The sequence below is a fragment of the Rhineura floridana genome, chromosome 7 (assembly GCF_030035675.1).
Source record: "Rhineura floridana isolate rRhiFlo1 chromosome 7, rRhiFlo1.hap2, whole genome shotgun sequence".
Classification (NCBI taxonomy): Eukaryota; Metazoa; Chordata; class Lepidosauria; order Squamata; family Rhineuridae; genus Rhineura; species Rhineura floridana.
In genome coordinates, this window is record NC_084486.1 from 84598921 (window position 1) to 84623497 (window position 24577).

Consider the following 24577-nt stretch of genomic DNA (forward strand, 5'->3'; position numbering starts at 1 on the left):
TCAGCCTAACATCAATCCCTGGAAAAACTCTGGAGCAGATTATAAAGCAGTCAATCTGTAAGCACCTTGAAAACAATGCAGTGATTACTAGGAGCCAACATGAATTTATGAAGAACAAATCCTGCCAAACTAATCTTATCTCATTTTTTTGATTGGGTAACCTCCCTTGTAGACTGTGGGAATGCTGTGGATATAATATATCTCGACTTCAGCAAAGCTTTCAATAAAGTGCCCCATGATATTCTGATTAGCAAGGTAACTAAATATGGGCTGGATGGAACAACTATCAGGTGGATCCACAGTTGGCTCCAGAATCGTACTCAAAGAGTGCTTATCAATGGTTCCTTCTCAAACTGGGCAGAAGTAATGAGTGGGGTACAGCAGGGCTCGGTCCTGGGCCCAGTGCTCTTCAACATTTTTATTAACGACTTGGATAAGGAGGTACAGAGCATGCTTATCAAATTTGCAGATGATACAAAATTAGGGGGGCATAGCTAATACCGTGGAAGACAGAAACAAAATTCAAAGGGACCTTGATAGGCTGGAGCATCCGGCTGAAAACAACAGAATGAAATTCAACAGGGATAAATGCAAAGTTCTACACTTAGGAAAAAGAAATCAAATGCACAGTTATAAGATGGGGGATACTTGGCTCAGCAATACGACATGTGAGAAGGATTTTGGAATTGTCATTGATCACAAGCTGAATATGAGCCAACAGTGCAATGTGGCTGCAAAAAAGGCAAATGCTATATTAGGCTGCGTTAACAGAAGTATAGTTCCCAAATCGCGTGAAGTATTAGTTCCCCTCTATTCAGTACTGGTTAAGCCTCATATTGAATACTGCATCCAGTTCTGGTCTCCGCACTTCAAGAAGGATGCAGACAAACTGGAACAGTGTTAGAGGAGGGCAACATGGATGATCAGGGGACTGGAAACAAAGCCCTATGAGGAGAGACTGAAAGAACTGGGCATGTTTAGCCTGGAGAAGAGAAGACTGAGGGGAGATATGATAGCACTCTTCAACTACATGAAAAGTTGTCACACAGAGGAGGGCCGGGATCTCTTTTCGTTCGTCCCAAAGTGCAGGACACGGAATAATGGACTCGTTGCAGGAAGCCAGATTTCGACTGGACATCAGGAAAAACTTCCTAACTGTTAGAGCCATACGACAATGGAACCAATGACGTAGAGAGGTAGTGGGCTCTCTGACACTGGAGGCATTCAAGAGGCAGCTGGACAGCCACCTGTCGGGAATGCTTTGATTTGGATTCCTGCATTGAGCAGGGGGTTGGACTTGATGGCCTTATAGGCCCCTTCCAAGTCTACTATTCTATGATTCTATGGTAAGTACAGTCCTTCATACTGCTTGACCAGCCAAACACTGGGCAGTTTCAAAAGCAAATTTCCAACGCAGTATGAACAGTGGCAGCTATAAGAATTAGGAAGTCTCAATGTAGGGCTATAATTTCTTGTGTAATCATGAAGTAGTTTATTTCCTCCCAGTCAATGTTCACATATGCAGCTATACTCAATGTTGTTTAACACTGAGCACAGAACTGGATGCTACCACTACTTAAAAGCCAGCATCCCATTTCTCACAGTAGCTAGCCAGATGCTGCTGGGAAGACCACAAACAGGGCATAAAGGCAACAGCCCTCCAACACTGGCTCCCTCCAGTAAATTTATTCAGTAGCCTAGTGTTGTTTCATAAACCCACCATGGCTTATAGCTGTTGAGAGACCTATATCCCTGTTGGGATAATGAGGAAGTTAAACTATACTGGGAAACAGAAAGAAACAGCAACCTTAAAGAGGAAATATTTTTTACACTGCTCACACATGGAGGCTTAATCAGAAGTAACAGTAGCCTTCTTCACACATTCCAAGTTGTAGAAGTCAACTATGTCAAGTGAGGAGCCTTTTGTGTTTGTGGAGGTTCTCTATACTGAAAGGTAGAATTCCAAAATATGCTAGGAACCTCCACAGATACAAAAGAATTCCTGCTTCATAGTTCTATGAACTGGAACATGACAAAAACAGTGATGGGGGTCAAAGCTAGGATTATTTATTTATTTATTTATTTAGATTTTTATACCGCCCGACTAGCATTAGCTCTCTGGGCGGTGTACAACAAAATATAAAAATACAAAAACATCTCAAAATCTCATAATAAAATACAGCATAAACATATGTAAAAACAAGAAATCAGAAACAATTACAACAAAATTTAAAACTAAAACAAGTTGCATATTAAAACGCCATAGCAAAGAGGAAGGTCTTAACCTGGCGCCGAAAGGACAACAATGTCGGTGCCATACGCACCTCTTTGGGAAGACTGTTCCACAATTCGGGGGCCACCACTGAGAAGGCCCTAGATCTTGTCACCACCCTCCGAGCCTCCCTATGAGACGGAACTTGGAGGAGGGCCTTCGATGTAGAGCGTAGTGTACGGGCAGGTTCATATCAGGAGAGGCGTTCCGACAAGTATTGTGGTCCCGTGCCGTATAGGGCTTTATAGGTTAGAACCAACACTTTGAATCTAGCCCGGAAGCATATTGGCAGCCAGTGCAAGTGAGCCAAAACAGGTGTTATGTGTTCCAACCGCCTGGTCCCCGTTATTAATCTGGCCGCCGCATTTTGGACAAGCTGTAGCTTCCGAACTGTCTTCAAAGGCAGCCCTACGTACAGAGCATTGCAGTAATCCAGTCGCAAGGTTACCAGAGCATGTACGACTGATGTTAGGTCCTCCCTGCTCAAATAGGGACGTAGCTGGGCCACCAGCCGAAGCTGGTAGAAAGCATTCCGTGCCACCGATGCCACTTGGGCCTCAAGTGACAGGGAAGGATCTAAAAAGACTCCCAGACTACGAACCCGGTCCTTTAGGGGGAGTGTAACCCCATCCAGAACAGGGTGCATATCCACCATCCGATCAGGGAAGCCGTTCACCAGCAGCATCTCAGTCTTGTCTGGATTGAGCTTCAGTTTGTTAGCTCTCATCCAGTCCATTATCGCAGCCAGGCAACGGTTCAGCACATTGACAGCCTCACCTGAGGAGGATGAAAAGGAGAAATAGAGCTGTGTGTCATCAGCGTACTGGTGGCAACGCACTCCATAGCTCCTGATGACCGCACTCAATGGCTTCATATAGATGTTGAAAAGCATGGGAGACAGAACTGAACCCTGCGGGACTCCACATTGCAGAGTCCACGGTGTTGAGCAATGTTCCCCAAGCACAACCCTCTGGAGACGACCCGCTAAGTAGGAGCGGAACCACTGCCAAACAGTACCCCCAACTCCCAGCTCCCCAAGCCTCTCCAGAAGGATACCATGGTCGATGGTATCAAAAGCCGCTGAGAGATCAAGGAGGATCAACAGAGTTACACTCCCTCTGTCCCTCTCCCGACATACGTCATCATACAGGGCGACCAAGGCTGTCTCAGTGCCGAAACCGGGCCTAAACCCCGATTGAAACGGATCTAGATAATCAGTTTCATCCAATAGCGCCTGGAGCTGGCCAGCAACCACTCGTTCCAAGATCTTGCCCAGGAATGGAACATTTGCTACTGGTCTGTAGCTGTTGAAATTTTCCGGGTCCAAGGAAGGTTTTTTCAGGAGTGGTCTTACTGCCGCCTCCTTCAGACAGCCAGGGACCACTCCCTCTCGTAAAGAGGCATTTATCACTTCCCTGGCCCAGCCAGATGTTCCATCCCTGCTAGCTTTTATTAGCCAAGAGGGGCAAGGATCTAGTACCGATGTGGTTGCACGTACCTGTCCAAGCACCTTGTCCACGTCCTCGAGCTGAACCAACTGAAACTCATCCAATAAAACATGACAAGACTGCGCTCCGGATGCCTCATTCGAATCATCTGCTATAAACTGGGAGTCTAAGTCCCGGCGGATGCGTAAGATCTTATTCTGGAAGTGTCCAGCGAACTCATTGCAGCGGACCATCGATGACCCTACCATGTCCTGAGGGCTAGTATAGAGTAACCCTCGGACAACTCTGAACAGCTCCACTGGGCGGGAAAGAGATGACCTAATAGTGGCAGCGAAATATTGTTTTTTCACCACCCTCACCGCTTCTAAATACTGCTTAGTGGAAACACTTACCAGCGCATGGTTGCATCCATCGAGAGTTCGTCTCCACTTCCGCTCAAGCCGTCTCCTATCTTGTTGATACGGTTGAAGTTGAACCCTGATAAGACCGAGGTACTACTTGTGGGAGACAAGGGAGGGTTTGGAGATGTTGACCTGGTGTTTGGTGGGGTGAAGTTGCCCCTACAGGACCAGGTCCGCAGCCTCGGGGTTGTTCTTGATTCCAAGCTGTCCATGGAGGCTCAGATTTCCGCTGAGCCGGGCAGCTTGGTATCAATTACACCTTACACGTAGGCTGCAATCCCTACCTCCCTGTTCAACAGCTCCCGCTCGTGGTGCATGCCCTGGTCACCTCTCGATTGGACTACTGTAATGCGCTCTACGTGGGGTTACCCTTGAAAACGACCCGGAAATTACAGCTTATACAGAATGCGGCGGCGCGCTTACTTACCAACAGCTGCCGACGGGATCACATCACGCCAGTGTTGTTTGACCTACACTGGCTGCCGGCTGTTTTCCGGGCCCGATTCAAGGTGTTGGTTTTAACCTTTAAAACCCTGTACGGTTTCGGCCCAGCTTACCTGAAAGAACGCCTCCACCGCCACCAATTATGCCGCCCAACTAGATCAGCCACACAAGGCCTTCTCTCAATCCCTCCAACCAAAACAGCTAGGTTGCTGGGTACTAGGGAGAAGGCCTTTTCTGTGGTGGCCTCCACTCTCTGGAACTCCCTCCCATATGATCTTCGACATGCCCCTTCCCTAGATGTATTCCGCAAGGCCCTGAAGACGTGGCTATTCCAGCAAGCCTTTGAGGTCATTGGGTAAATCACCATGATTCTGTCGTTTATCGTATGTTGTTATTATAATTGCTTTTATATGTATTGATGACTGTCCAGTATTTTACCTATTGTTATTAATGTGATTACATCTGTTATTATTGTATTTTATCTCTTTTAATGTACGTCGCCTAGAGTGGCTAATTGCCAGATAGGCGACAAACAAATTAAATATTATTATTATTATATTATTGTTTCATCGCTCTCAGCTCAGGGGTATACCACGGAGCTGTATGAGCTCTATACAGGAGTGGGCGCGCAGGAGCGATTGTATCAACAGCCTGAGTTATCTCCGCATTCAACAGTTCAACCAGGGCTTCGACAGGAGCACCAGTCTTATCAGCCGGAAAATCCCCCAGAGCACTTTGAAAACCTTCAGGATTCATTAGTCTCCGGGGGCAGACCAATTTAATAGGTCCTCCACCCTTGCAGAGGGGAAAAGCCACTGTAAGTCTAAACTTCAGCAAGCGGTGATCTGACCATGACAACGGGAGAGATGTAAAACTCCCCACATCCAGATCACCATCCCCATGTCCAGTTGCAAAGACGAGATCTAGAGTATGCCCCGACACATGTGTTGGGCCGCTGACATATTGGATGGTTTTTTAGATGATATGATATTAAAACTGTGATTGTTATGAATATGTTGATATTGTATTTTATATTGTGTACGTCGCCCAGAGTGTCCGTTAAGTCGGACAGATGGGCGACTAATAAATAAAATTTTATTATTATTATTATTATGAAGTCCTGAGCCGCCCCGTATAAAGTAGCCTCAGCGTGGATGTTGAGATCCCCCAGTACCAGTAGTCAGGGGGATCTCAACAGCACCTCCGAGACCACTTCCGTCAGCTCAGTTAGGGAAGCCGTTGGGCAGCAAGGTGGGTGGTACACCAACAAGATTCCCAATCTGTCCCTCTGACCCAACACTAGGTGCAAACACTCCAGGCCAGTAACTGCATGGACATGGTGCTTGATGAGTGAGATGGAACTCTTATAGACCACAGCGACCCCACCTCCCCGACCCTCGGATCTACCATGATGCTGAACCAAGTACCCTGGTGGGCAAAGCTGAGAAAGACTAACTCCTCCCTGCTCACCCACCCAGGTCTCGGTTATGCATGCCAGATCGGCCGCCTCATCCACAATCAAATCATGGACGAGGGAGGATTTATTTTGTACCGATCTGGCATTTAAAAGCAGCAACTGGAGATCTGAGAGTTGGCTGATAGGACAACCAACAACCCTGCGGGTGTGAGAAGGACCGGAACAAGGCACAGCGATTACATGTCTGGGCCGCATTTCCCTTACCTGGCACATCCTTCTCACAACGCCGTACCTCCCTCTGCCCGTCACTACACTAATTGGGGGCCCCTCCAGTCCCCCCGATGGGCGAGAAAACCTCTTTCCTAGGCACATGATAAAACTTAAATACCATAAACTTATAAACAATAAAATGAGACTATATACAAACACATGCTCTCATACACATCAAACGCACTTACATATACATATCAAGGACCAAACATACATATATACATTCAAACTTCATTCATAGCCAAGCACATCCACACACTCCCACACACAGTACAACAGGTACTGATGCCAAAGCCCTTCTTCTTCGAACGAAAGGGCCTCGTCGTCAGACAACACTAAAGATGATTAAAGGTGTGTCAGATGTATCAGCTGTGTCAGCTAGCCTCTTCGGCGCAGTAGCGCCGCCATCATCAGGAACCAGGCTCCCCCACAAGTTACTTGTGTCTCTCTTGATCCGAAGCAAAGCCGGAGACACCCAAGATGCCCGACAAGTATAACTTGTCAATAGCAGTAGACAGGTGTCTGGGCGAATGTAAGAATCTACTCAGGATCATGGTCCTGGAGTGTTTTAACCACTGTCTGCATGCATCACAACATGCAGATATTATACAGATATAATTTTCCCCGCAAGACAAATGGCAGCCCCAGGGAGAAATTAACCCTTTCTCCCTGCACTGTGGTCCCAATCAGAGATGGAGGGGGAATACCTGTGACTATTAATAAACTGTTAAAAAAACCCTCCTACTGTTGAATCTAGTTTGGCCCTGAGCTGTAGAACCTTTGTCACCAGCAGCACAGTAATAGCAAAAGCAAAATCACAACTTAAAAAACATGGCTAAACATGTTACTGGATACTGTAAATTTGCAGGACTACTTCACATCATGTTTTTTCCTAGATGAAGGTGATGTCAGGCTCAGCACAGCAGTTTCTCCAACCTGTGTATTTACAGCCAAATGAACATTTGTGCCACAGTTTCAAAATAATGACAAACACATTTTTTTTTACCTCACACATTATATTGTTAGACATACATGTAAAACATTCAATGTAGGCATGCAGCACTTGTGCATTTGCAAATAATTGCAGATAAATGCACCGAGGAGCCAGGAGAGGAGTAGTCCTTTAATTAAGTAAATGCTTTGGCAAATATATGTGTGGTGCTACATAACATGTGAAGCAGTTCGATTATTTTAGTAAAGGGAAAATCTTAATGCAAGATCTCTTAGATTCTTAATGCTTTGGATATTCCTAAGACAGAGGAACCTAAGAGATATACTGGTTCATAGTATGTGCAGACCTAGGTCAACTAGTAGGGATCAAACATTGATGGGTACAGCAATGAGAGGTAATTTTCCTTATGGGAACTGCAGTGTGTGAGAATTGAAAAAAAAGGGGAATTATTTGTGAACCCAATTAATCATAATTTTTTTATTATGGTTTCTTTAACTGTAATACAAAAGGGGTTGTTTATGCTATTATTTGCCCTTGTAATATATATATATATATATATATATATATATATATATATATATATATATATATATATATATATATATATATATATATTGGGATGACAACTAGAGCTATTAAAATCAGAATATGTGAATACAAAGCTGTATCAGGACTTGAAAAATGCAAGCACCTCTGGTTCAACATTTTGTGGAACATGGACACAATGTGCGAGATCTAAAATTTTGTTGCCTGGAAAAGATACAAGCCCAAGGACATCAACTACAGTAGGCCCCCGCTTTACAGCGCTTCGCTAATGCGGCAATCTCAATCAGATGCAATTAGACTAAAACCCCACTCATACGCCGCTTGTTCCGCTTTTACGGCAGTTTTCAGGCGTTGCACGCTATTCTATTCAGTGAGTTCTGCTTTTCCGCGCTTTTCGCTTTTCGGTGGGGGTCTGGAACATAACCCGCCGTATGAGTGGGGCCCTACTATACATCGGAGACTACAGCAAAGAGAACTGTTTTGGATTTACACACTTAATACAAAAGTACCAACAGGTCTTAATGAAGATGTAAACTGGATGGTGATGAATTAGAAGTTATTTGTGTAGGCATGTATAACTAGTTTGTATGTGTATAAGGTTATATTATGTCTATAGGTTCGCCATTGTATTTTAATCACTATTTTGGTTGCATTCTGCAACACTGCCTTTGATGGATGTTTGGGATATTCCTTTAAAAGTTTTTTTTTTCTTATCTACAAAGACACCTGCAAAGTTTGTTAAAAAGAAACAGCTGTGTGCTTCTACATTAGGAATTCTGGAATAAAGCAGAGGTACAGCATGTTTGAATATTGCTGCAGATTTAAGAAATAAATAATTTCATTGAGTGGGTGAATACAGTATGCTGGTCATACCATACTTTTCTGTTTTTATTTTATTTTAATTAAATTGATTACAAAATGAATTAGATTTTTTACTGTATATATATTTGCTTTTCATTACATTAGGTTTAAATTGGAGGGACAGTCCTGTAATGCTCACAGAGTTGGAAAGCATCTTTTATCTATATATATTTTGGTGTGGCATTCAGGAAATCTCCAGATCTTAATTCTATTGTTTTAATGGGTGAGTTTATATAAGGAGTATAAAGATGTTGTATTTAGACTAGTATTTCCAGTATTTAAATAATATATATGTTTTATCTTTGTAGGAGTTGCACTGTGAAATGTATTTTTACACTTATGCTGAATTGTATAGTTATTGTTTTGTACACTTACTGACTACTGAAGAAGACTTTGTCGAAACACGTTTGGTCATATGTTTTGATATTGTATTTTATAAATTGGGTATATTTATTCTTGCTCAATCAGCTATGATAGTTGTGTATGTGTTTTTAATTTTGAATTTTTTTAAATAAAGCATCCACATCCTTATCAGAGGCAGTTGTGAATTCATTTTTTGGTTCCCAGTTCTTTGTTCTTCTAAATTTCAGTTTGTTGGGACATACTTTTTGGTTTGGTTTGGTTTGGTTTGTTGACCCTGGGAAGGGTATCATGGCCAACCATACAGACACCTTTAGCTATAAGGATGAACAAACAGCATCACTATTAGATGCGTCATCTTTTTTCAATACAATGAGATATAGGTCTAATCATTTAGCTCCTTGGGATAAATATAAAAGTTTAAGCATGAAAAACATGAAATTAGAAACACATGCGGGAGCACTGAGAGATTACTGTAAAAACAACCAGATTCCTAGAGGTCTTAGAATCTTAAACAAGCTGGGTATGTTTCCACTAAATGAGGAATTTAAAACAAATGGATAGCAATTTTAAACAAATGCTCCATGGACCTCATGGTATTATTAATTGAAACCTCCAATAAAGAAACTGAAAGGAATAAGGTAGAACTCAAGAAGATAAAGGATGATTTAACAGTAAATGAAGATGTTAAATACTTTTCTGATAAATTGAGTGAGTTTAACAAAGACCTAGATAAAGAATCCATTAGGCTCAAGGATGTTAAATTCAAAAAATTTCAGAGAGATTCAAGAGACTATGAGGAAGTAAAAGTGTATAATTGGAGGAGAAAGTGGAGACCAGCAGATCGGTAACTTTCAATAAGCAGTTGGAAATTAGCCATGAAGAAGATACAGATAATAGTTGGTTTTCTAGTGGTGGGGAAGGTTGTTCATATGACTCTTTCCAAGATAAGAATGAACATTCTTTTTTAGGCAGTGCTCACAACATAGGATATAGAAAGAGACACAGACCTACAGAAAACAAAACAGAACACAAACAGACCCAAAGGAAAAAGATACTGGAACTCCTATCTACCTATGTGGACTCCTTTCTCAAACCTTTTGTCCAGAATATTGGATCACACATAAAAGACACCAATCACTTCTTAAACACATTGGAAGGTGTTAATATAAATTCTGACAGTACGTGGTTAGTGACCATGGATGTAGTATCACTATACACTAATATTCCCCAAAAGGAAGTTTTGGAGATTATTGAATTAACGTTTAAGAAAATATTCACTAATCGGCAAAAAACCTTGCGGTTTAAGAACGTACCTATAGCCCACAGATATTTCTATCAAACTTTAAAAAGCAGGGAAATTGGGCAGCTATAGTGAATGCACCAGGGGAGCAGCAGACCTGACCTCCTCTCTGAGATATTGGACTGTCCTATTGGTCAAAATGCAAACACAATTTGGGTTGGTCTTTCACAGTCCAATCCATTTGCTGTATAGCTTGGAAGAATTTGGTAACATGTGCCTCTGAGCATATGGTGAGTGGTGGCAACACCTGCAATCAGCCCAAATAATAGAAACAAGACATGTGCTGTGCTGATCTTGTTTTAGCAGGGAGGAAGCAACAATATTAAGACAGTTGACATAGTTCAGATAGTCACCAAAAAACCCACAAGGTTTTTTGCCTATTAGTGAATTTCTCTGCTTTTTAATCCGGGAGGTAAGAAATGGGGTCCTGTGCAAGCTTGCTGAGAATGGTTCGATCATTTGCATATTTATTGAGTTCAGTGGGATTTACTCCCCTGCAATCATGCTTAGTAGGATAGGTAAAACTGACCGGGGGGAGGGGGGACGACTGGAGTGGGCAGGGAAGGGGGAAGAAGGAGGGAGGAAGAGGAGGGAGGAAGAGGAGAAGGGAAGGAGGGGAAAGTCAGGTCTGATCATTTGCATGCTTATTGAGTTCAATGGGATTTACTCCTATGCAATCATGGTTAGGATAGGTAAAACTGACCATGGGGGATGAGCAGGGGGAGGGGAGAGGAGAGGGGAAGAGAAAGGGAGAACACAGGGGAGCAGAAGGAGGGGACTGGAGGGGGAGGGGTAAAGGAAGGACAGGTTTGATCATTTGCATGCTTATTGAGTTCAGTGGTATTTACTCCTGTGCAATCATGTTTGATAGGTAAAACTGACCATGGGGAGGAGAGGGGGAGGAGAGGGGGAAGGAGGAGGAGAGGGGGGAGGAGGAGATTGGAGGGGGAAGGAGGAGATTGGAGGGGGAGAGAGGGGAGGGGATAGGAGGGAGGAGAAGGGAGCGTGGGCTTGATCAGTTGCATACTTTTTGAGTTCAATGGGATTTATTTCTGTGCAATCATTTTTGAAAATGGAAATAGACTGCCTTCAAGTCAATCCTGACTTATGGTGACCCTATGAACAGGGGTTTCATGGTAAACGGTATTCAGAGGTGGTTTTACCATTGCCTTCCTCTGAGGCTGAGAGGCAGTGACTGGCCCAAGATCACCCAGTGAGCTTCATGGCTGGGTGGGGATTCGAATCCTGGTCTCCCAGGTTGTAGTCCAACACTGACTTGGGGGAGGGACAGGGAGGGTAGGAGGAGGGGAGGAGATTGGGTGGGTGGGCACTGGGCAGAGGGGAAGCCCCTCTCCTTTCCAAAAGAAAAACATTATGAACAGTATCATTGCTTTTCAGCATTTACCCCACCTTTTTATTCTACAGCAGGCACAAGTAGCCTCCCACCCAAATTTAAACCAAAGCTGTCCCTGGCCACATCCACACCAGACTGTTATTTCACTTTGGGCAGATATGGCTTTTCCCAAAGAATCCTGGGAAGTGTAGTTAGTGAAAGGTGCTGAGAGTTGCTAGGAGACTCCCTGTTCTCACAGAGCTTCAGTCAGAGCAGATGACTGCTAAACCACTCTGGCCACTCGAGCTCTCTCGGGGGAATAGGAGTCTCCTCTCAGCACCCTTCAGAACCTACACTTCCAAGAATTCTCTGAGGGAAGCCATGACTGTCTCACGTGAAATCAAAGTCTGGTGTGGGTGTGGCCCCAATTAGGCAAGCCAAGCAGCTGTGAGTCTGGCTTTTAGAACACTGACAGTTGGTTCTTACTGGGCATGCCTGACATTAGCATTCAGTTCAGTGCAAAATTTATTAAATTAAAAATCAGCCAGGCATTTTTTTAACTTTCAAACTGCAGAAGATGAAGGTCAGAGTATGGGACAAGGTCAGTAATAGGATTCCAGGTACTCTGTAAACATGGCTGGTTTTTAATGAATTTCAACAGTTTATGAGAACTTAGAGAAAAAAGTCCAAAAGGGGTCTGTGGTTTTTTTCTCTCTCTTTAGACTTTGAACTCTCGATTCTTTCTGACTGTTTTGTGTATCACCATGAAAATTGAGAGGGTTGTTAAGCAAGCGTTTCTGAGTTCAGGACTATAAGTTTTGTAAGGTTTTGTTTTGAAATGAGCTTATGGGAAGCATCAGAATGGCATGGGGGATATTTTCAATTTAACATTGCGGAATGTGAAAAATCCACGCTGGCTATAGTATACAGTCACTCTTGTAGCTGTATAATATCTTCCCCCCACAACATTTTTGTGCACATTGGCTGAACTAGCTCTTAGAAAAACATTTTCAATTCCAGGACAAGTTTTTCTGGCAAATTTTGGGCACGGCCATGGGTTGCCGGTTTGCCCCTGAACTTGTCTATATATACATGGATCACTTTGAATGTATGAACATTTTACAAGAAGGAAATATATTTACCTTATATTACTTTATACAAGAGGTATCTGGATGATATATTTATGATATGGGTGGGTACTGAAGACCTTTGAAGAGTTTCTACAGCACATTAATGGGATCCATGAGACCATAAAATTTGATATGAGTTATAATTAATTTAAAATTCATTTTTTAGATGTGGGGGTCTCTATACATAATAAGGGACTCACTACTAATATATTTCATAAGAATACAGATGCCAATTCATTCTTACAATATGATAGTTACCATCCAATGCACATTAAACACAATCTTCCTTCCTTGCAGATGTTGAGAATAAGAAATTGTAGTGAGATTAAGGAATTTCAACATGCACAAATACTCACAGAATAATTAAACAGAAGAGGGTATCCGCTGAAACTCAAGAGAGGCAAAATATAAAGCTCTAAATAGGGGTAGAAGAGATCTAATGACATCAAAGCCCAAACAAAAGAAAGATAAAATGGTGATTCCTCTTACTTTTGATAGCCATACAGATAGAATTGTTAAAAAAAACATTGGTATTTAATTGCGCATCTACCAAGATGCAAGCATGGCCCCTTATTTGCATACAGAATGACAAGGCAATTACCGTGCAGGTGGCAAAATTTCTGAACCTGGCCATTTTAATCAGACCCTGTAAGATTGTAAATGGCAGCTAACTCAATTGGATTGTTTTTTTTTGTCTGCTTTAGTTTCTGATTTCAAGCATTTTTATCTTTTTATCTTTAATATTTAATACCATGTTTTCGTATTTGTGGTCGGTCGACTGTAAATAAAGATTGTTGTTGCATACAGAAGACAGAGGAACCTCAGAGATACTCTGGTTCATAGTATGTGCAGACCTAGGTCAACCAGTAGGGATCAAACATTGATGGGTACTGCAATAAGAGGTAATTTTCCTTGTGGGAATTGCAGTGTATGAGAATTGCAAAAAAAGGGTATAAAATTTTGTATTTAGACTAGTATTACATTTCCAGTATTTAAATAATATATATTTTAATCTTTGCAGGAGTTGCACTCTGAATTGTATTGTTATACTTATGCTGAATTGTATAGTTGTTGTTTTGTACACTTATTAACCACTGAAGAAGACTTTGCAAAATGCATTTGGTCAAATGTTTTGATACTGTATTTTATAAGTTGGGCATATTTATTCTTGCTCAATCAGCTATGATAGTTGTGTATATATTTTTAATTTTTTTTTATAAAGCATCCACATCCTTATCAGAGGCAGTTGTGAATTCATTTTTTGGTTCCCAATTCCTTGTTCTTCTAAATTTCAGTTTGTTGGGACATACTTTTTGGTTTGTTTTGGATATTCCTAATACCATGGACTGAGAAGTTGGAAGCAAACAGCAAGCAATGGAATATGCTTTTTTGTTTAATAGCTTCAATGCTATTAAAAAAAAATTGTCACATCCACATGCTGTTACTATGATATAGAACCCATTGTGCTAGATAGGCTATTTATTTGACCCAGCACAGCTGTTTTCATGCTCACCTGAAGCATTTACTCTACCCCCAAGAAAAGTCTGTCTTAGAAATATCTTCAGAAGGCGGTGCTGATGCTTTTGGCAGCCATTATTCCAAAACAAGGAAAAACAGTTGCTGGAAGGCTTTGATCATGTTCTGCATTAATATGAGTGTTATGCATCAGAGACACTGCTACAGTAACTAACATACAAACACAAAAGCTTATTGCTAACAAATGAGACTTCTTGCTTGTGTAGCATCTTTGGGACTCAGTGATTTTCTTACTGAACGATATTGGAGACAGTGGAAGGTGGTAGGAATTAAGCTAGGCTGACACAAGGAATCTTGGTTTCAGCTTTGTGCAACTGATAAGTAGGTATAAAAAAGAACTAGCAGAAAAAGTTACTTCATTGACTCTAAAATGTAATGCTAAAAAATCCTAAATTTGGTCGCCAGAAAACCTGAATGTATTATAAAATTTGCATAATATACCAAGTTGCTTTTACCATCCTGTTAGATATTAGGGGGAGTGTATGGATTTTGGAATTATATGTTCAAAGTTAGTGTTTGGGACCTTAACAAGTTCTGAATACAAAAAAAAAAGTGGAGAAAGATATCAACTGCAAGGGGGATGAAAGACCTTAAGGAGAATTGTGAGCTGTGTTGAGAGCAGAAGGCCCACCTTGTGACTAATGGATGCCCTATGCAAAAGAAGTGTAGTTCAGAGTTCTAAAGAAGCTACAGGGTTCTGCATTAAAAATTGTGTCCCATGATTTGTGGCACTATGACAATCATGCACGTTTCTAGAGCTCCAACCACATATTAAAGACCAGTTTCACAAAATAAGTTAATCACTAAAACTCAGCAGATATGGAGTACACTCCCACAGAAGTGTAGGTCGGTATAGGAGTTCATTCTGATCTATTTTCTTCTTCACCTTTCTGCCAAGATTTGCTCACCCCATCACTAACTATGATGTGTAAACCTCTTTCTGCTGATAAATTAAACCATGCCTTACCAGACCTCTGCCATAGAGCAGGGGTGAGGATCTCATGAGGACCCTTCTGGGAGTAGCATTACAGTGGTGGGTGGGTGATAGGTGTGACTCCAACCTTGGTACAGTAGGCTACATTCCAAAATGCATTCATACAAAAGTTGGAGGCATCTGCACACCCACCCACATCTCTCCATCCAGGTGAGCAAGAGGCAATATCACAGTTCAAGGACACATTCCAGCCAGGCAAAAATACTTGAGGGCATAGAGCAAGGATAGTGAGAGCAGGGGTATGGTCTGGGAGAGTCCCAAGGGCCAAAGACGGGCCTGGAGGACTCTGTTTGCCCCCCAGCTGCTTGCACTTTCCCACACCTGCCATAGCACAACTGAAACTAATGGATGAAGATTCTCAATTAATTGTATTTGCACTGAAGAGCTAAAATGAAAGGGCTACATGGCCTGTCCTTTTGCCAAAAACTTCATAATTGAAGGAAAACCATCAGAACTGGTACTATTATAGAATGCCAGGTTGGTGCATTAAAAAAATGACACCCAGGATATAATCCTGAATGAAGTTGCCCATGTGGATTGTGTCACACAGACCTAGCTGGACACAGGGGGAGGTGTCTCAATGTCTCCCAATTTGGCCAATACCAACCAGGTTATTTATTTAAAGTCACTTACATACTGCCTTTTAGCACATGATGGCTAGCACATGATGGGAGGTGGCTTTTGCCACAGCCTATTAGAACACTACCACCCCTCTAGCCAGTTTCTTGTCCAGTAAAAGTGCCGGGGTGGATTACAAATTGTGTTGGTGTACCATTCATCCTACTGCCTGATCATTTCCCTACCTGTGCTAAAAGAAGCTGCCTCAAATATGATATTGAGAATCCCTAGGTTATTTTTTCTTGGGAACTTCAACATTCATGCCAACGCACGTTTGACTGGAGCAACTCAGGATTGGGTGATCATCATGACAATCATGAGACTATTTTAAAATACTCTGAGTCCCATGTGTGGTAGGACACAAACTTGATTGATCCCCAAATGTTAATCGGGGAGAGAGATTAGTACCTGGCATGGTTTGTCCCAGAAATGGAGCACTTGTCTCAGATGGTCCATCTTCAGTACGTAATGAACCTAAATCATTTTCAGAGGGCTACAGGGAAGATTTCCTGCAACACTTTGATAGACGATGATCATATGTATAATATAAAAATGAAGCAGGTTATTAATGGCTTATTCCTAAGGATGTGGTGAGGTTCAATGGCAGAGTACATGTTTTGCATGCACACAGTCCAAGATTCAATCCTTGGCATTTTCAATTAAAAGAATGAGGTTGCAGGTGATGGGAAAGAACTCCGCCAGAGACCCTGGAAAACTGCTGCCAGTCAGAGTACACAATGCTAGGCTAAATGAAGAAATAATCTGACCTGGTATAAGGTAGTTTTCCACAATCCACAGCACCAACCCATTTTGCATTACTTGGCTTCATCTGTGTCGAGCCTGCTTACTTTTAACTAAATTATTCCTTTCAATCATCTTTCTAACAAAATCCAAATCTTACAAGTCAGTAACTTCCTTATGGTATATTATACACAGTTTGTTATGGAGATCAGGGCTGGCACTGCTTCAGCACTCCACCCCATGACCAAACTGACATGGAAGTCAGGCTCTGAACTTTCTGTGGCATTCAAAAAGATGGGTAGGGCTGATTTGGTCACACCTCATGAGCTGTGTTGACAATTGAAAAGTAAAGGATGATGAACCTTCTGCTCAGGGATAATTCTCTAACATGAATATCCCTTAAGACTGTGTGAATGTGACAGCTTAAACGAGTTCCCTAGAGCTCTCACTCTAGAAAGAGTACCTTGAGTTCAACTTGAACTTGTTAATATATGAATTGAAGAGATGAGCTGGTCTTTCTTGCTCAATTTAAGTTCACCTTCACTTTCGCTAGATTAGTAGCTGAACTGGAGCTAATTGGTTCTTAGTTAATACACACTTGTTTCTGTAGCAGAGGTATGGCCTTAGGGTTTTTGGCAGCCTATTTTCAAGGTAATAGATGGGAAAAGGTGCTTTGGAAAGTGCTTTGTTCCCACAAGTGGCAAAAAAAGGACTGGTTTGGTCTCTGAAAAGATTTAGAGAGCACAGCTTGACAATACAAGGGATTGCTGAGAAAAGTTTCAAAGATGTTTCTGTGAGGATGCAGTGTGTTTAACCTATAGCTTTACATTTTCATTTCAGCATGCTCAGAATCAAGAGAAGCCCAATCAACCTCTAGTCTGGATCTTCCTTAGTTTGGTCATACCTCTCTCTTTATTCTGATTAAACTTGTATTGTCTGCAACTAGTAAATTTTATATGAGATTTCTCACATACACTAACTGTACAGAATGCATTTCAGTCCAAAATATCATTTTGGGGGATTCTGGAAGCCTATACTTATAAATATATGAAAGTATATATGCCAGCCTCATCTTGCTAAATCAAGGAAATAATCTAGAATTAGCAAACCAATTCCATTTGCCTATCTTCACTGAAATCCGTCCTTGTTATTCCTGGTAGTTGCCTATTCATTGAAGGCAGATATGAATTATATTAAGAAATATTAGGAAACTTATAATGCAAGTCCTATACATGCCTAATCAGAAGTAAATCCAACTGAGTTCTGGATCGTCACCTTGTAGTGGTGAGTGGGCTTGCATGTTCCAATGAACCCTGTGAGTGATGCCGTCGGGAGTCATGTACTCCCAGCAGGGTCACCCATGCTGGTAAGGTCAAGGGAGAGGAACCAGACAAAGAATGATCCAAGAAAGTCCTCAATGGCAGAACAGGTAGAGGATAACAATGTGTACGTTACAACAGCTCTGAAGGCGGATGAAGGCTGCAGCAGATAAAAGACTTCCAGTCGTTGTGGTATCCATGCCATTGGATCAAAGCCTTTGTCTGTCAAGATTGTGAGTCAATCTCCCCACATAAAACAAATTCACACACAGGCGTCTTCCAAGCAAAGACCTTATCTTGGAAGACAACCTTACTCAGCCACGAGTGATCGCCAATGAATGAATGAATGAATGAATGAATGTCTCCCAAGTACATGGGTAGAGGATTGCAGCCTGAATGTCTTACTACATTTTCTTTTGTTACAGTTATCCAAGACTTGGGTTTCATTTGGAGCCAAATTCCTTCCTACTAAGGAGTAAAATACTTAGGCAAAGCACTCATTTAGAGGCCACATTTTTGCACTTTCACACCACTCCCATGTCGTTGCTAGACAAGAATTTAACACAATAAACTGGAGCTGGGTAGGAGAAGACACCATTAAGTAGATAGGATATTAGTCTACTGAACTGGGACTGAGAGTACATTGGCTGGGGCATTCTATATCCAACTGAGTGAAACAGCTGCTGTAGATAGATTAACTTTTATGATTTTCTTCGTCCACCCTCTTCCCTCTACCAAAGGATAGGCTGCGCTCATTCCTCAAACTGCTGCTTCCTTCAAAAAAATTAAATATTCTGCTTTTATTCTACAACCACATGTTAACCTACTAACCTGCTCTCTTCTAGGCCCCACTACTCAATCTAGCTTTCTTACCTCTGACAATTGTGTCTAATTATAGGCCAGGTAACAGCAAGAAGGATGGCCTGAAGTGTATTAAACTGGGTAAGGTTGTTTCCAAGAATTCCACAGCTACAACCAGCAAATGTAAGCTATTTTTATCTGCTCTGGAAAGTTTCTGTATTTTTAGTCTGCAGGTATTATTTCTCAACAACCTAAGTATTAATAGAGAAGCTATGCAGTGCTTCTCAGTATATTCCCATATGTACAAATCCTAAATCAAGAGCCAATACTCAGAAGTCACAGGCAATAGTACAAGAACCCGAACAACAGACTTGATCCTTTGAGCATCTAACCTAAATTATTAGTGTGTGCTAGGAAAATGGATCCATTTCTCTGAAAACAGGCTGACAAGGACATTGTACAATATCTAGCTCTTCAACATGTTCTAAAAACAACAGACTCATTTACTTTAAGAAAATGTTTAAAATGTTTTTTAAAAAGTGTTCATACCAAGCCCAATTGTGACACCTACAGGGGCAAAGGGCCCTTAGGGAAAAAAATGTCTTTTATAATGTGTGGGGGCAGAAATGGCCACACAACTAGACTTCTAGTCTTTTTCTGTACTAAGAGGTGTAGATTATATACACAAAGCTCTATAGCCTTTAAAAGTGTTTCAAGAGGAGAAAGTGCCCACACCTAACTATAAGCCACACAGAGTTCCATCATTCATCAGCATGAATTTTATCCAGTTGCTTCAAATAGTTCCTCCACAGATTGTTTACTGGCTCTGCCATGTCCTCTATTTTCTGCCTCTGCTAGCTCGTCCTAGACCAGCCTTTCCCAACTAGTGGGCCACCAGATGTTGTTGGACCACAACTCCCATCAGCCTCAGCCAACATTGCCAATGGTCAGGAAAGATGCGAATTGTGGTCCAACAACATCTGGTGGCCCACTAGTTGGGAAACGCTGTCCTAGACGATGCATGCAGTCATGGTGACAAGATTTTTGAAAGAGTGGAACATGCCCAATGTGCAAGGGGATGGGGGTTCTAGGAATTATGAACAGGAAAGCTTACAAGAGAAGTCTCAAAGTTGACCATTCATGTTGGCAGTACATTATCAACAAACTGCTACTTCTAGTCCTAGCTGATTGTTAAATTAAAATTATGCTCTTATAGTTTCATCTTAGGAGAGGAGGAATTCCATGGCTCTCCTCTCAAAAGTCAGGCCTTTTCACCACAGGGCCGTAGGCTAAAATTATTTTACAAAGTTCCTATTTCTGATTTTCCTTTTAAGTTTTTCATGGGTTCAAGTATTGTAATCTTGCCTCCTAAGATGCAATATGCTGTTCAAAAACGGTAACTACCAAAGGTAGCTGCACTGTAGTGGTGAGAGAAGGAATTAGAGGATGGAGAGTTTGTAAAATGTTCTGGGATTCTGGGAAAGAAAATTGCTGTTTACACAGAAGAGTGTATTAGAAACTGCTATTACTTTTTGGCTTTAAATTCCCTTCCCTAAACATTTCAAAACTAACTGCAGGAGAATGCGAAGGCTTCCTTGGCCTCAAAACAAAGCAAAGATTATTATTCTGGGAAGACTTAAAAAGGAAGGAGTGCAGCAAGGAGGAAAGAGGAATAAGAGAGCTCTTACTTGTAACCAGGGTCCATGTGCTGCATATGGATGCTCCTCTGTAGCAAACGCCCCTTCAACTCCTGTTGATACAAAAGTGATTGCTGTATCCCCTGTAATACTTTTATATGTAAAGTGCCGTCCATGTAATAGTCTGCCCCTGGAAGAGTAAATACAGACAATCATAAATGTGATTTCTAAATCCACAGTGCCTTCTCCATGTGACACATCGGTGTATCACGAGCACTAAACTACTCAAGCCTCAAAGAACAGATGCACATCACTTTAAGTTCACAGATTATAAAAAGCAAAGCATGGATGGGTGAACACAACCACAGTTACATTTGATTAAAGGCCTTGCTGGCTCTGGCTCTGGGTAAAAGAGACCTATGTGATTTACCCTGTACTTGTTTCAATACTGATGTGCATACTGGTTCATACCACAGGGAAGCAGCTTCCACACAACTGTGAGATGTGAAGGGGCCCAAATGAAAGCAATTTCACACCTGATCTCCACTTCTGTACTCTACTTGCATTATATCCTTCCTCACTAAGTATATGCATGATCCTCCACAAATCAATCAAATCAGACCTCGTTAATTAGCAAATCAAGCTGGTTTTGTGGGGTAGAACATTTTCAGAGGGTGTAGAAGACAAATTATAATTTTCTATTTCAGAATTTTAAGAAGTCAATTCAAGGAAAATATAATCTTGATATGGATGAACAGGAGACATTCAGTTAATCAATTGCTGCTGGTGGTTGTTATGTGCCTCCAAGTCGACCACGACTTATGGCGACCCTATGAATCAGTGACCTCCAAGAGCATCTGTCATGAACCACCCTGTTCAGATCCTATAAGTTCAGGTCTGTGGCTTCCTTTATGGAATCAATCCATCTCTTGTTTGGCCTTCCTCTTTTTCTACTCCCTGCTGTTTTTCCCAGCATTATTGTCTTTTCTAGTGAATCATGTCTTCTCATGATGTGTCCAAAGTATGATAACCTCCGTTTCATCATTTTAGCTTCTAGTGACAGTTCTGGTTTAATTGCTGGTTACTTAGGATTATATTGATACAGGGCTACATAATAGCCTAAAATAATCTATATGCAGAGTCTCACGCACTAGTGCATTATTATTATTAGCATGCATATTCACAAGTGAATGTCACATGGACAAAAGCTTTGTTAAATGGTGATACTTTGCTTGAAATGACACCCAGAAGTCACATCCCCTTTGCCTTTAAACTTGTGAAAGGAAAGCTACAGTTCTTCTTACCTTAAACAAAGTGGAATTAATGCTCCTGATTCTTGGTTGAATTTCAGATGCACGCTCTCAAGCTGTCTCGTGCGAATCAACTCATGAGGAATAATGGCTGCTGAGCTTTCACTTTCTAGACTGTCTTTGCGACTCCTAAGGGGGGGAAAGCATACGTATGCATTTAGGGCCCAAGACTAGTATGTTCTTTGAAAAGAAGGGGGGTAAATGGCTAAGGCAATAGTTGTGTCCTGGAAAATGACAACATACTTCCCCAGAAACAGAGATAGAGATAGCTGTATGCAGCCATCCTCAGCAACAGTATGTTATTTTCTACTCTTCAACTTAATATTCCAGCATATCACACTTCATTTTGATGCAGTAATTCTGGCTCACAAGTAGTTTATTCTGCAGCTCTCCCCAAGTGTTCCAAAGTAGTTACAGTAAACTCATGAGGGGGGGGGGACACACAGCAAGGACAAGTGTGCTAGCTCTATCCCCATTGCCTTGAAGAAGATCAGGATTCCAAAACACACAGGAAGCCTCCATAGATACAAGACTCCCCACTTGCAAATTCTCCCTTCCTAAGTCTGAAGACAACAGAAATGGTAACTCTGTGTGTGGGTGTGTGCGCGCACACGCGTGTGGGTGTAACTAGTACACTTTGTCCCTGTTGTCTCCCCTCACAAGTTTACTGTCTGCACTTTGGAGCACCTGAAGAGGGCTACACTCTCTTTTTAAACTCGTTCATATTACTTAAAGATCTCATCCCTACTTTCCAGTATCCAAATAAAGGTAATGTTTGTTTTACAAAAAGATCAGATCACAATAGAGTACTCTTTTTAACAGCTGAGCAACTTTATCATGCCAGAAAGCTGAGGTTAACTAAAACAATATTCGGGGTATGAAATCCACACACTTCACAGAATATATATAAACTGTTGTGACCTTCAAGATTATTCCAGTTGGTAGCTGGTTTGGATCTGAATTTATTTTCCAATTTTATGTATGTGTTGTTTTTGTTTTAAACTATGTTTATATATAAACACACACACACATATATATATGGTTTCCAGCAACTGGTATTCAGAAGCATACTGCCACTGTCCATGGAGGCACAGCATAGCCATCATGGCTAGTAGCCACTGATAGCCTTATCCTCCATGAATCCTCTTTTAAAGCTATCCGGTAACCGTCACTGCCTCCTGTGGGAGTGAATTCCATAGCTTAACTATGTGCTGTGTGAAGTTGTACTTTCATTTGTCTGTCCTGAATCCTCCAACATTCTGCTTCATTGGCTGTCCATGAGTTATTTATTATTTATTAAATTTATATCCTGCCCTAGTTCTAGTGTTATGAGGGAGAAAAAATTCTCTATCCACTTTCTCCATGCCATGCATGATTTTATACACTTCTATCATGTCTCCTCTGACCCGCCTTTTCTCTAAACTAAAAAGCCCCAAATGCTGCAACTTTCCTCATAGGGGAGCTGCTCCATCCCCCTTGATCATTTTGGTTACCCTGTTCTGAACCTTTTCCAATTCTAAAATATCCGTTTTGAGCTGAGGCAACTAGAATGCACAGTATTCCAGATGCAGTCACACCGTAAATTTATATAAAATATCAGCAGTTTTATTTTCAGTTCCTTTCCTGAAGAATATTACATCCACAGCACATGTTGCAATCTACAGCTGATGTTTACCTAATGTGTCATCCAATGGATGACAGCATTCAGACTTAAAACTTTATATCAGCCTCCCCTCAACATGGTTCCCTCCAGATATAGTCGGTCTACAGTTCCATCATCCCTAACCAGTGGCCACACTACCTAGGGCTGGTGGGAGTTGTAGCTAGGAAAGGTTGCTTTATATTATCAAATACAACTACAATAACACTTTGCTTCCTTAGAGAATACTGAGAAAGCCATAGACAAATGGATGCAAGGTTCTCAGGAAAAAAAATGTTAGGGCAACAATGAATTCCCTTTCTTCTCTGTCAGAGGTAGACAGTCTTAATGAGTGCACAAAAAGTCACACCTGGAGAACATTCTGGGGGAAGAAAGATTCGCTGGTCTGTTGAGTAACAGAATACTCTTCCCAGAGAAATTAGACACTGACCTATCACAATGTATACAGAATACTTCACAACACACCCTTAACATAATGGGCTAAATAGTGTTACAGATGTCTAATATGAATACTGCAGGAGCTTGGCTTTAGTAGGTCCACAATATTTTCATGGCATGCTGCCAGCTGCACAGTGCAAAGAACATTTGTAAGGCTACAGATATGTATCGTCCAAGAGAATCTCTCACATTGCACAAATGTAGCAGCTATGTCCTACTGCGTTAAATATAATGACTCACAAGTAAATGTTGTGCATCTTCATAGTGAAAGATTCATCAAGTGATATGCAGACATATTTTCCAGAAGCACCTTCACTGCATGGCTTAGACAGATCATATTATTGATGGCAATTGTTACCAACATCTTCTAAGGCACTGTGAATATTCCCTTCAATATAGACACAACCTTGCTAATTTTATTGTCTTTAAGAACTGGAATTATTGTGAGAAGTTGTTAATGTCTCCAAAATATCTTCTATGAGGAAGGAGTTGCCAAAGAAAAAACTACCATGTCAATAGTATTGATTCAAATATACATACAATGAAACTTGAAGATGAGAAACGTCTAAGTGTTACTCTGCAAGTCTGATTGCCCTAGAAGCAAAATATCAAACAGGGCTATATGGAATTCTTAAGAGATCAAAGAAGTTCTTACTATGAAAAGTTCTTGAATTACATAAAGGCGTCCTGTTTCAGGTGTCATGAAGACAGAGCAGCTAAGTATTCGCAAGGATGAGCAGCAGGAGCACAGGCAGTCTGAGGTCCAAACACAAGGTCAGCATGAGA

The 24577-nt window shown here is 41.5% G+C and overlaps 1 protein-coding gene across 4 annotated transcripts in view; it reads right to left on the reverse strand.

The window, feature by feature from the left end:
• The window catches only part of SUFU (SUFU negative regulator of hedgehog signaling), a 158050-nt gene that overhangs the window by 25670 nt on the left and 107803 nt on the right, over positions 1 to 24577 (reverse strand). For all 4 annotated transcript variants that reach the window (XR_009764028.1, XM_061636155.1, XM_061636154.1 and 1 more), the window contains exons 9-10: positions 21688 to 21822; positions 20435 to 20573 (exon numbers count right to left, since the gene is read on the reverse strand). Coding sequence is in view for 3 of the 4 variants with exons in the window: in XM_061636155.1 (XP_061492139.1) it covers positions 20435 to 20573; positions 21688 to 21822 (274 nt within the window). In the remaining variant the exon portion in view is untranslated. The remainder of the gene's footprint in view (positions 1 to 20434; positions 20574 to 21687; positions 21823 to 24577) is intronic.